The 11,765-nt window shown below is 49.8% G+C and overlaps 1 protein-coding gene across 1 annotated transcript; it reads right to left on the bottom strand.

Moving 5' to 3' along the window:
• Positions 1-8,451: 8,451 nt before the first annotated feature.
• LOC102307985 (retrotransposon-like protein 1) lies at positions 8,452-11,458 on the bottom strand. The gene is made up of 4 exons (XM_042217180.1): positions 11,187-11,458; positions 10,976-11,124; positions 9,964-10,076; positions 8,452-9,840 (listed from the first exon to the last, which is right to left on the bottom strand). The coding sequence occupies exons 1-4, from the start codon at positions 11,456-11,458 to the stop codon at positions 8,749-8,751; spliced, it is 1,626 nt and encodes a 541-aa protein (XP_042073114.1). The 3' UTR covers positions 8,452-8,748.
• Between the last annotated feature and the right edge of the window lie 307 nt (positions 11,459-11,765).

The raw sequence follows: 11,765 nt of genomic DNA, 5'->3' as shown, positions 1-11,765 counted from the left end.
CTTATTAGTTCCCCCTTGTGTTTCCAACCCATGTTAAGTCTCCCCTGCTCTTCATGTGTTTCATGTCTGTGTCTTACGTTGTTAAGTTCCGGTTATCATGTCTGCGTCTCATTATGTTTCCTATTTTTGGAAGAGATCCTGTGCTTTTATATCATGGTTTATGTTTTGAGTCCTTTGTGGTACTGTTTCGTGTTCCCTAGATCTCAGTTATGGTTATCTTAGGTTTTGCTCTTTGGCTTTGTCATATGGCTTCCCTGTGTTCCATGTTATGTCTCCCCTGTTGCTGTTAAGTTTGCATGTTTAGAATTCAGTCAATGTGTTTCCTGTTTTACTTTGTAGGTCCATGCCTCATGTGAGTGTTTCTAGTTTGAGTGTTTCCCAGCTGTGCTCCCCTTCTGTGTCTCATTCCCTCGTTATCCCTCTGTGTATTTAAACTCTGTGTTTCTCTTTGTCAGTGTCGTAGTCGCCCTCATAGCTGTGTGATTTTTCCCTGTGGCTCCTCGTGCTTTAGTCTCCCCAGTTTAAGTTTAGTACTGTTTTTTGTGTTTCACTTTATGCCAGCATTAAAGCTGTGTTTTTGAATTTACCTTTTGCCTCTGTGAGTTTGCGTTTGGGTCCTCTCCTGCCTGCCACACAGCCGAATCATGACAACTACAGCTCAGCTTTCAATACAGTCATCCTGGACACCCTCATCACCAAACTGGTCACTCTTGGCCTCTCCCATCTCACATGTGTCTGGATAAAGGACTTTCTCATGAACGGCCCCAGACTGTAAGACTCGGCCCTCATCTCTCCTCCACTCGCACACTGAGCACCGGCTCCCCACAGGGCTGTGTGCTGAGCCCCCTCCTGTATTCTCTCTACACCCACGACTGCAGTTCGACCCACAACAACAATCTCATCATCAAGTTTGCTGATGACACCACGGTAGTCGGACTCATCTCAAAGGGAGACGAGGCAGACTACAGAGAGGAAGTCCTGAAGTTGGCAGCATGGTGTTCAGAAAACAACCTGGCACTGAGAAAACCAAAGAGGTCATTGTTGACTTCAGGAGACACAGCACTGACTTAGCCCCCCTTTACATCAACGGGGAGTGTGTGGAGAGGGTCCACACCTTCCAGTTCCTTGGTGTCCTCATCTCTGCTGACATCTCCTGGACAGACAACATCTCAGCGGTTGTCAAGGAGCGAATATTCGAAAATGACAAAAAAAATTTTCAAATGACTATTTTTAGTGGATTTTTGATATAGATGCAGAATGACAGAAAGTTCAAAGAAGTTACTTTTAGTCGCTCTAAGCTGGGCATTGTGTTCTCTGGCTGTTTAAAGCCATGGAACTTTAGACTTTACTTTATGTTCATTTTCAGTACATTTTGATGCTTCTGTTTTTTACATAATTCATTCCACAAAATTGCTATGGCCCAGATCTGTCCATTATATATATATATGTGTGTGTGTGTGTGTGTGTGTGTTTGTGTGTGTGTGTGAGTGTATATAAACTTGTAATACCATTATAATCAAACAATGTGCTTACTCATGGCCCACATACCGCAAAGAACGACGGCCCTCTGGTGGCCCAGATCTGGTTTACCAGAGGTGGCCAACACATGGGCCAGCACAAGACCAGTTGCAGACACACTGCTGGTCCTGTGCTGGCCCAGAACAGTTTCAGCTCTGGCCCCAGATGTCAGCCTAATGTGTGCCTAATAACAACATGTGCCAGAACATAACAGTGTAAAAGTAACATGACAAAACTCGGTTCAAACAGTAAATGGACTGATTGTTACATAGCACTTTTCTACCCTCCCGGATTACTCAAAGTGCTCTATACAACATGCCACATTCACACCCTTTCTCTAAACTGACTGCTTTCTAACTACATTCACACTCTTGACATGCAGACTGGAGGAGCCAGGGATCGAACCACTAACCTTCCGATCAGTAGGTGACCTGCTCTACCTCCTGAGCTTCAGCCACCCAGTGGTAAACATGAGTAAACCCTCACTAGGTTTTGGATAAAGTGTACACTCACAAACCTGTCAAACCTGCATTTGAAACATTGGCTACCATAGCAGTATAGCATTGCAACATGGCATCTGGGTCTTCTAATTCAAATAGGAAAATAAGAACATAATGAAACACACAAACAAATCCTTCCCTATTCCTCTATTGCTGGACCCTCTCATCTAAGCAAATTAAACACATTATATTCTAATAATTATTTTCTTGTACTCACACAGGTCTCCGTGCAGTGGTTGAAGTCTGTGGTGTAGAGGGTGAAGAGGAAGGGAGAGAGGACAGTCGCTTGTGGTGCCCCTGTGTTGCTGATCACCTTGTCAGGCACACAATGTGGAAGACGCACATATTGTGGTCTTCCTGTCAGGTAATCAACAATCCAGGACACCAGAGAAGCATCCACCTGCATCGCTGCTAACTTATCACCCAGGAGGGTCGGCCTGATGGTGTTGAAAGCACTGGAAAAGTCAAAAAACATGACCCTCACAGTGCTCGCTGGCTGGTCCAGATGGGTGTAGACACGATTGAGCAGGTAGATGATGGCGTCCTCAGTTCCGAGACGAGGCTGATAAGCGAACTGAAGGGGATCCAGATGTAGGTCTGTACAATGGGTCTGAACTAGCTGGTCAGGATGAACCTTTCCAGGGTCTTCATGATGTGGGAGGTCAGTGCCACAGGCCTGTAATCCTGGTGGCCGCTGAGGCGTGGCGTCTTTGGTACAGGGACGCCCTGTAGAGTCAGACTCAGTATGAACAGTTTATGGAAGACTCCACAAAGCTGGGGGGCACAGGACTTGAGGACGAGGGGACTCACTCTGTCTGGTCCAGCAGACTGGCCTGAGTGGAGTCTCCTCATTTGCCATCTGAACCTGGTATTGAGTGAAAGTGATGGGGGATGGGATCCGGAGGCAACAGCGCCATGTGAGAGAGAGGCTGGCACAGTGGTGTGGCTCTGGATTCGCAGCTGACTACAGGTGAGGTTGTGGGGGTGAGCAGACACTGTGGTGTCGAATCTATTGAAAAACAAGATTCAATTTTTTTTCTTTCTCTTTTTAACTGCCCTTTCTCACTGTCCCTCTTCCCCTCTGTTTTTCTTTTCCTTCATCTTTCTTTCTCCCTTTCCTATCCCTCAGTCATGTATGTCCCGTCTGTAACAACTTGAAAATAGAAATAAAATAAATAATAACAACAAAGGTCGATCAAATGGACCAATACGGCAAGGCCGTGATGAATCCATTTGGCAAAGTAAATCCATTGGGTATCCTTGTTGGTCTTCAGACAACAGATTCTGACTGCTAAAGAACCAAATGAGGACAGGCAAAAAAAAAAAAAACAAATCAAACTCGTTAGCTCTATCCTCACCTGGTTGGCTCACCAGCATGCAGCACTACTACACTACTTCGCACAACTTTGCTTAAATTTGGGCTTCGCTTTTCCTCATTTCTATTATGAATCTAGTGATCTAGTGAGTGAGATGATATAAGGAGGAAAAGAATACATATTATTTTTTATCCATCAGATGAGTGCAGCTGGCCAACCTTTGAGAGCCAAATACTGCTAATGTCGGAAAAGAGGGACCCAGGCGCGGTTCTTGCTCACAGAAACACAGTGCGTTTATTTACAGTGAAACAGACAAGTCCAACAATCCATTCAAAAGTGCAATTTTCCAATCGTGCTCGTCCCTTGCTCCCAGTGCGTTCCGTGTAGTAACTCCCGAGTGTGCATTGTCGCGAGCTCCCCCAAGCAACAGCTTTTTTCTGTGTTTAATTTTACTTTTCCTTCATTTTTTCGCGAGAGCACATGTCTCCTTGTGTACGACCGACAAACCTTACTGGACATAAAAGACGGTCTTTCTTATAACTTTCCGGAGTTCAAGTTTTGCAACACGGACGCTCCGTTTGCAGACCCCCCATTCATCTCACCTGAGACGCCTTTGTTCTCTGGCCCTGGAGGCCGCAAACGCCGACGCAGAGGGAGAAGATCTGGCGTTCTGGTTCGACTGAGACGGCGCACTAACAGACCACCGTTACCCAGTTTATTACTGGCTAATGTGCAGTCTCTGGAGAACAAGCTGTGCGAGCTTCGGGCACGGATCTCATTCCAGCGAGAGATGCGGGACTGCTGCGTGATCTGCCTCACAGAAACCTGGCTATCGGACAAGGTACCGGACTCCGCAATACAACTACCGGGGTTCTCCGTGCATCGCGCGGACAGGTCACAGGATCTTACTGGGAAAAGCAGAGGCGGTGGTGTGTGTTTCATGATCAACAACAGCTGGTGTGATTATGCGAACGTGCACCCGGTCAAATCCTTCTGCTCACCGGACCTGGAGTACCTGATGATTAAGTGCCGGCCATTCTGGCTACCGAGGGAATTTACAGCAGTGATTATTACGGCTGTTTACATTCCCCCACAAGCCGACACTGACCGAGCACTCAGGGAACTGTACAGCGCGATCAGCAGCGAGGAAACCGCACACCCAGAGGCAGCGTTTATCACAGCCGGAGACTTTAATAAGGGAAACCTGAAGAAAGTCTCACCCAAACTCCACCAACACATCCATTTTAACACTCGTGGAGACCGGCTACTCGACCACTGCTACACCTCTTTCCGGGATGCGTACAAAGCCCTCCCCCGCGCCCCATTCGGCCAATCAGATCACCGCTCCATCCTGCTCCTGCCCGCCTACAGGCAGAAGCTGAAACAGGAAGCTCCAACCCGGAGGGCGGTGCACTGTTGGACGGACCAATCGGAGTCTGCGCTGCGGGACTGTTTTGATCACGCGGACTGGGAAATGTTTCACGTGGCTGCTAGGGACATTGATGAATACACAGACTCAGTCTGCGGATTTATCAGGAAATGCGTGGAAGATGTCGTCCCATCCAGAACAGTTAAATCCTTCCCAAATCAAAAACCCTGGATTAACGGAGATGTTCGCGCGGCACTGGCGGCACGGAGCACCGCCTTTGCCTCCGCGAACACATCGGACTACAAACACGCACATTACCAACTCCGGAAGACGATCAAAGCAGCCAAACGTGAGTACAGGGACAGGGTGGAGCAACAGTTTGACAACCCTCGGAGTATGTGGCAGGGACTAAACACGATCACAGACTTTAGAGGGAAAACCAGCACACCGCAGACCACGGCCTCTCTGTGTGAGGATCTAAACGTATTCTACGCTAGATTCGACACAGCGAACACCATGAGACCGGACAGTGTGCGCACCGCGGATGACGTCAGTGCGCACACTGTGTCTGAGGAGGATGTGCGGAGGTGCTTCAGGAAGGTGAACGCACGCAAAGCTACTGGTCCGGACGGGATTCCCGGCCGCGTCCTCAAGTCATGCGCGGCTCAGCTGGCTGGAGTGTTCACGCACATCTTCAACCTTTCCCTCTCTCTGTCTGTAGTCCCAGCCTGCTTCAAAATGGCCACCATCGTCCCTGTACCCAAATCCTCCACCATCTCCTCATTGAACGACTGGCGACCTGTAGCCCTGACCCCCATCGTAAGCAAATGCTTCGAGAAGCTGGTCAGGGACTTCATCTGCTCTGCACTACCCGACTCACTGGACCCTCTACAGTTCGCATACCGCCACAACAGGTCCACTGATGATGCCATAGCCCTGACACTACACACTGCCCTGTCACACCTGGAGAAGAGAGACACGTATGTGAGAATGCTGTTTGTAGATTACAGCTCAGCATTCAATACCATCGTTCCCTCGAAGCTGGACAGGAAACTGCAGGATCTAGGACTGAGCAGCTCCCTCTGCAGCTGGATCCTTAGCTTCCTGTCTGACAGACGCCAAGTGGTCAGACTGGGCAGCATCACCTCATCCCCCATCACACTGAACACTGGTGCTCCACAGGGGTGTGTACTGAGCCCTCTCCTGTACTCACTCTACACCTACGACTGCACAGCCACTAACAACTCCAACATCATTGTGAAGTTTGCGGACGACACTACAGTGGTGGGTCTTATCACCAACGGTGATGAGACGGCTTACAGGGAGGAGGTCAGCGCCCTGACCCACTGGTGTCAAGACAACCATCTCACCCTCAACGTCGCAAAGACAAAGGAGTTGATAGTGGACTTCCGGAGGTGCAGAGAAGTACACACCCCCATCACCATCAACGGCGCTGCTGTGGAGAGAGTGAGCAGCTTCCGGTTCCTTGGTGTACATCTGGCTGAGGATCTTACGTGGTCAGTACACACAAACAAAACAGTGAAGAAGGCGCAGCAGCGCCTCTTCTTTCTCAGGAGACTGAAAAGATTTGGCATGAGCCCTCCGCATCCTCAGGACCTTCTATCACTGTGCCATTGAGAGCATCCTCACTGGATGCATCACCACCTGGTATGGCAACAGCACCGCCTACAACGCAAAGCTCTCCAGCGAGTAGTGCGGTGCTCTGAACGGATAATTGGAGGTGAGCTTCCCTCCCTCCAAGACATCTACAGGAAGCGGTGCCTGAGGAAAGCGGGGAGGATCATCAAGGACTCCAGTCACCCCAGCCATAAACTGTTCAGACTCTTCCATCAGGAAGGAGGTTCTGCAGCATCCGGTCCCGTACCAGCAGACTGAGAGACAGCTTTCTTCCATCAGGCCATCAGACTGCTGAACACTCATAGACACCTCAGCTTCACTACTGGAACTTTAACATTATGCACTCCATACTGTACAGTAATGCCACTGTTTTGCACATGTCTCACTCTGTATATTTTATTTTATTTTTATTTATTGTTTACTCTATTTAATTTGTAAAATATGTGTACACACACACACACACACACACACCAACACCGTAGAAAAATATTTAGTATACACATCCAGAAATGCATATACTATTATATATTGTACATATATTTATTAGTTTCAGATGTAGCCATTCTTGTATTTTGCTTGTTTACATTATTGTATTTTGCACAACTCTGTTGCTTGTGAAGCTCGCACACAAGAATTTCACTCACATGTGCTGTACCAATGTACCTGCACATGTGATGTGACAATAAAAGTGATTTGATTTGATTTGATTTGTTGTAACTCCCTTAGTGTGTGTGCTCCCCAACTCGCTTCTCCGCTCGCCCCTCCTGGAGGAAGAAGGAAAATCCAGCGTTAGCCACACGCTAGCCGAATAACAAGCTCACACTGCTCGCACAGACTATACCAGTTCGGAGTAATAATCCCACGTTGACTGTCGCCGCAGGTCCAGGTTAAATCCCCCTTTCCAGCCTGGAGGAATGATTACCAACCGCTGGTCAGGTAATCAGCTGCAGGTGGGCTGGCAACAGCGAAGAGGGACTCCCAATGACGACAGTCGCCAGGACACGCCTCTCCCACGGCACGCACTTCCGTAAACAGCCCCGAGGACCAGGGAGGGAGAAGCAAACACACACACACAGAAAACATAAACACAAGCAGGGTCGTCCGGAAAGAACCGTCCGACCGTGACAGTACCCCCCCTCTAACGGGAGCCCCCGGGCGACCTGGCAAACCTGTCCGGATGCCAGCGGCGGAATTCTCTCACCATGCGATGATCGAGAACGGCAGACCGCGGCACCCAAGAACGTTCTTCCGGACCGTACCCCTCCCAATCCACCAAAAACTGAAAGCCCCTACCGCGGCGCCGGGCATCCATTATGCGAGTAATGGAATACGCCGGGGCGCCGTCGATAACCCGGGAGGGTGGCGGGGGCCTGGAGGGCGGGCACAAAGGGCTGGTCCGGACGGGCCTAACATAAGAAACATGGAAGACGTTATGTACCTTCATAGGAGGCGGAAGGGCCAGCCGGACCGTCACCGGGTTCAGGACCTCCTGGATGGCAAAGGGGCCAAGAGTCCGAGGGGCCAGTTTCTTGGACTCAGTCCGAAGAGGGATGTGCTTGCTGGAGAGCCACACCCGTTGGCCGACCCGATAATCCGGAGCAGGAGCGCGACGGCAATCCGCCAATGCCTTATTCCGCTCAGCCGTTCTCAGGAGTGCTGCGCGCGTGGCCCGCCATGGTCGGAAACGATGTCCTGGGGTATGCCATGGAGCCGAAACACATGCTGCGTCAGTAACTGGGCCGTCTCCAAGGCAGAAGGGAGCTTGGGCAGAGCAATGAAGTGGGCGGCCTTGGAAAAATGGTCAACAATGGTTAGAATGGAGGTGTTACCTGAAGAGGGAGGCAAGCCGGTGACGATGTGCGACCACGGGCGTTTTGGAGTGGGCAACGGTCGCAGGAGGCCAGAAGCAGGTGAGTTGGAGGTTTTGTTCTTTGCGCACACCGGGCATGCCGCAACATAGTTCTGGACATCGAGAATAAGAGAGGGCCACCAAAACAAACGTTGTAGAAAGGAGACAGTGCGATTTTTACCTGGGTGGCACGAAAACTTGGCAGTATGTTCCCAGTGAATGACCTGACTACGCGCTGTGGCGGGAACATACAGTTTCCCTTTCGGGCCCGTGCCAGGGTCGGGCTCCTGTCGCTGGGCGTCCCTGACCACCCATGTCAGTGCACCCACAATGCAGGTGGGGGGCAGGATGGGTTTTTCCTTCTCATCCTCATCGGTCACAGGTGCGAACTGGCGCGACAACGCGTCTGGCTTAGTGTTCCTAGAACCGGGCCTGTAAGTAATGGAGAAGTGAAAACGGGTAAAAAACAATGCCCTCCTGGCTTGTCGGGCGTTGAGTCGCTTGGCTGCCTGGAGATACGCCAGATTTTTGTGGTCCGTCTACACCACGAAAGGCTGCTCAGTGCCCTCCAGCCAATGTCGCCATTCCTCCGATCAAACCTTGCTGGGCTGCGGAGGACCACTGGAAAGACAACTTAGGATAAGTTAGGTTGGTTAGAGGGAGGGCTACCTTGCTGAAATCCCTGATAAAGTAGCGGTAGAAATTGGCGAAGCCCAGGAACCTCTGCACCTCCTTGCGGGTCTTGGGAATAGGCCATTCCACTACGGCTTTGACTTTGGCCAGGTCAGCTCGCAAACGCCCCTGTTCCACAATGAAACCCAGAAAAGAAACAGTTTGCACATGGAACTCACATTTTTCCGCTTTCACAAAAAGGCGGTTCTCCAATAGGCGCCGTAGAACCAGACGTACATGGTTGATGTGCTCAGACTGCGACCTGGAAAAAATCAGAATGTCATCCAGATACACGAAGACAAAATGGTTAATAAAGTCCCTGAGCACATCATTAATCAGGGCCTGGAAGACTGCAGGGGCGTTACCAAGACCGAAAGGCATCACTAAGTATTCGAAGTGCTCCAGGTGGGTGTTGAAAGCCGTCTTCCACTCGTCACCCTTGCGGATGCAAACCAGATGATAGGCGTTCTGAAGATCCAGTTTGGTGAACAGGAGCGCTCCCTGTAGTAGTTCGAATGCTGAGGCCAGCAGGGGGAGTGGATATTTATTCCTAACAGTGATCTTGTTCAGCCCTCGAAAGTCAGTGCAGGGACGCAGGCTCTTATCTTTCTTTTTTACAAAAAAGAATCCTGCTGCTAAAGGCAAAGTAGATGGGCGAATAATACCTGCGGCCAGAGACTCCGTTATGTAGCGTTCCATGGTCTCGCGTTCCGGTTTAGACAGACTGTAGAGCCAACTTGTTGGCAGGGGAGCGCCTGGGAGTAGGTCAATTCCACAGTCGTAAGGCCGATGTGGAGGCAAAGACAACACCTTACTTTTGCTGAATACCTGGCCGAGGTCGTGGTATTCGGCGGGCACCAAGGAAAGGTCGGGGGGTGAGGAGCTTTTCGCAGAGGCGGTCCCGGGATTGTCCGGGACAGCGGCAAGTAAACATTGTTCATGACACCGCGTGCTCCAGTCGGTTACATACCCTTTGGCCTAGTCGATTTGGGGGTTGTGAAGTTGGAGCCACGGAAATCCCAGTACCAGTGGGGTGTGGGGGGCTTTGAATACGTATAAACTGATTTTCTCAGAGTGATTTCCCGAAATAATGAGTGTAACCTCCTGAGTGCGATGTGTGACGGAGGCTAGATGGCCGCCATTTAAGGCTGAGACCTTCAGGACCTCTGGAAGGGGAAGTAGGGGCAGGCCTAAGATCTTGGCTAACTCTTCGTCTAGGAAATTTTGTTCAGAACCAGAGTCAATGAGTGCGCAGCAGGAGTGAGTGAGGGAGTGAGACATTAATTTAGCAGGGCAGCTGAGGTGAGGGAACACTTTTGTTGTGGCGCCCGCCAGTATCCCCACAATTACTGACGGGCCGACTCTTTTACTCGGTCTGGGCAGGAGTCAACAAAATGTCCTCTTTTTCCACAAAGAAAGCACTCACCAGTCCATTGTTTGCGCCCCAGTCTAGAGGACCGCCAAGCTGCATGGGTTGCTCTTCATCCCCGTGTTGCTCCTTCTCCTCACTTCTCCACATCAGAGTAGGAAGGTCCTTGGATGTACCCGTGCCTTGTTACGTTCCCCTAAAAGGGTCCAGGCGGTGAGGGGGAAGTAACAATAAGTGTCCGGGTCAGAAAAAGGAGTCAAGGAGGCAAAAGGGTTAAATTGAAGAGTTTTATTAAAATAGCTCAACTAAAAGAGACGGACAAGCCGCTATCACCATTTAAGAAAACAAACTAAACTCAAATGTTAGTCAATAAAGCACAAAGTAAGTCAAAAAGAGTGCAGCTCACAAGCTGCAAACACAGACACGCAGCTCACTAGCTGAAAACCACAAAAACACAGCTCACTAGCTGGAAACACCCCAAAGCACTCAGCTCACTAGCTGTAACCACACTAATGGCACTCTGGCCCAGAGCTCACCTTTCCCTGGGCTTAAATCTCTTTAACTACTGACAAGAGTCAGCTGCACAAGAGGGAAAGGTGGCACCTCAGGCAGAAGAGGTAGTGGGACACGCCCACAAACGGGACATTCAAGAGGAGGCCCAGCTAGGGCCGTAACATGGGGGCTCGTCCGGGTCCGGGCAGGAGTCAACAAAATGTCCTCTTTTTCCAGAAAGAAAGCACTCACCAGTCCGTTGTTTGCGCCCCAGTCTAGAGGATGAAAGCTTGGCTCCGCCAAGCTGCATGGGTTGCTCTTCATCCCCGTGTTGCTCCTCCTCCTCACTTCTCCACATCAGAGTAGGAAGGTTCTTTTGCCGAACTCCCGCATGTGGTCGTCTAAGTTAATACACATATTGATTAGAGCAGACAAAGCTTTAGGCAGTTCCTTGGTTGCTAACTCACGCTTAATATTCTTGTTAAGGCTGTTGAGGAAGGCTCCATGCAGTGCTTTCTCCTCCCAGCCCGACTCCTCCGCCAGGATCCAGAACTCCACGGAAAAGTCAGCAACACTCCTCCTACCTTGCTTCAGAGAAAACATGCGATGACCTGCGGCATCCGAGCTAGCGCCTTTATCAAATACACAGCGAAACTTGCTGAGAAAGACGTCATATGACACAGAGGGCTGGGTATTTAAAACTGCCTGAGCCCATTGAAGCGCCCGGCCAGTCATAATTTGCACCAAATAAACGATTTTAGCAGAATCAGAGGCAAAGGCACATGTCCATAAAACAGGCTAGTTGAACAGATGCAGGCTCAGCACCCCCACCACAATTGTTTAACAAGCTGCTTTTTCAACACTTTAATTTTTATTCATATTTTAACTCTCCCTGTGGATATTGACAGTTAATCATGTCATACACTGATCAAGCTTTTTAAATCAGCTGATTTTTGTTACAATACACTTTGTGAAAAATCAAAAAACTGCATTAAGCCTTTCTGCAAAAGGCAGAAATAACCAATTGTCTGTCCTGAATCAG

This window comes from Haplochromis burtoni, unplaced genomic scaffold (assembly GCF_018398535.1).
Source record: "Haplochromis burtoni strain Fernald_Lab_line unplaced genomic scaffold, NCSU_Asbu1 Contig_1664, whole genome shotgun sequence".
NCBI classification, from domain to species: Eukaryota; Metazoa; Chordata; class Actinopteri; order Cichliformes; family Cichlidae; genus Haplochromis; species Haplochromis burtoni.
Note: the sequence above shows the minus strand (reverse complement) of the source record. Positions and strands in the feature narration are given on the sequence as shown.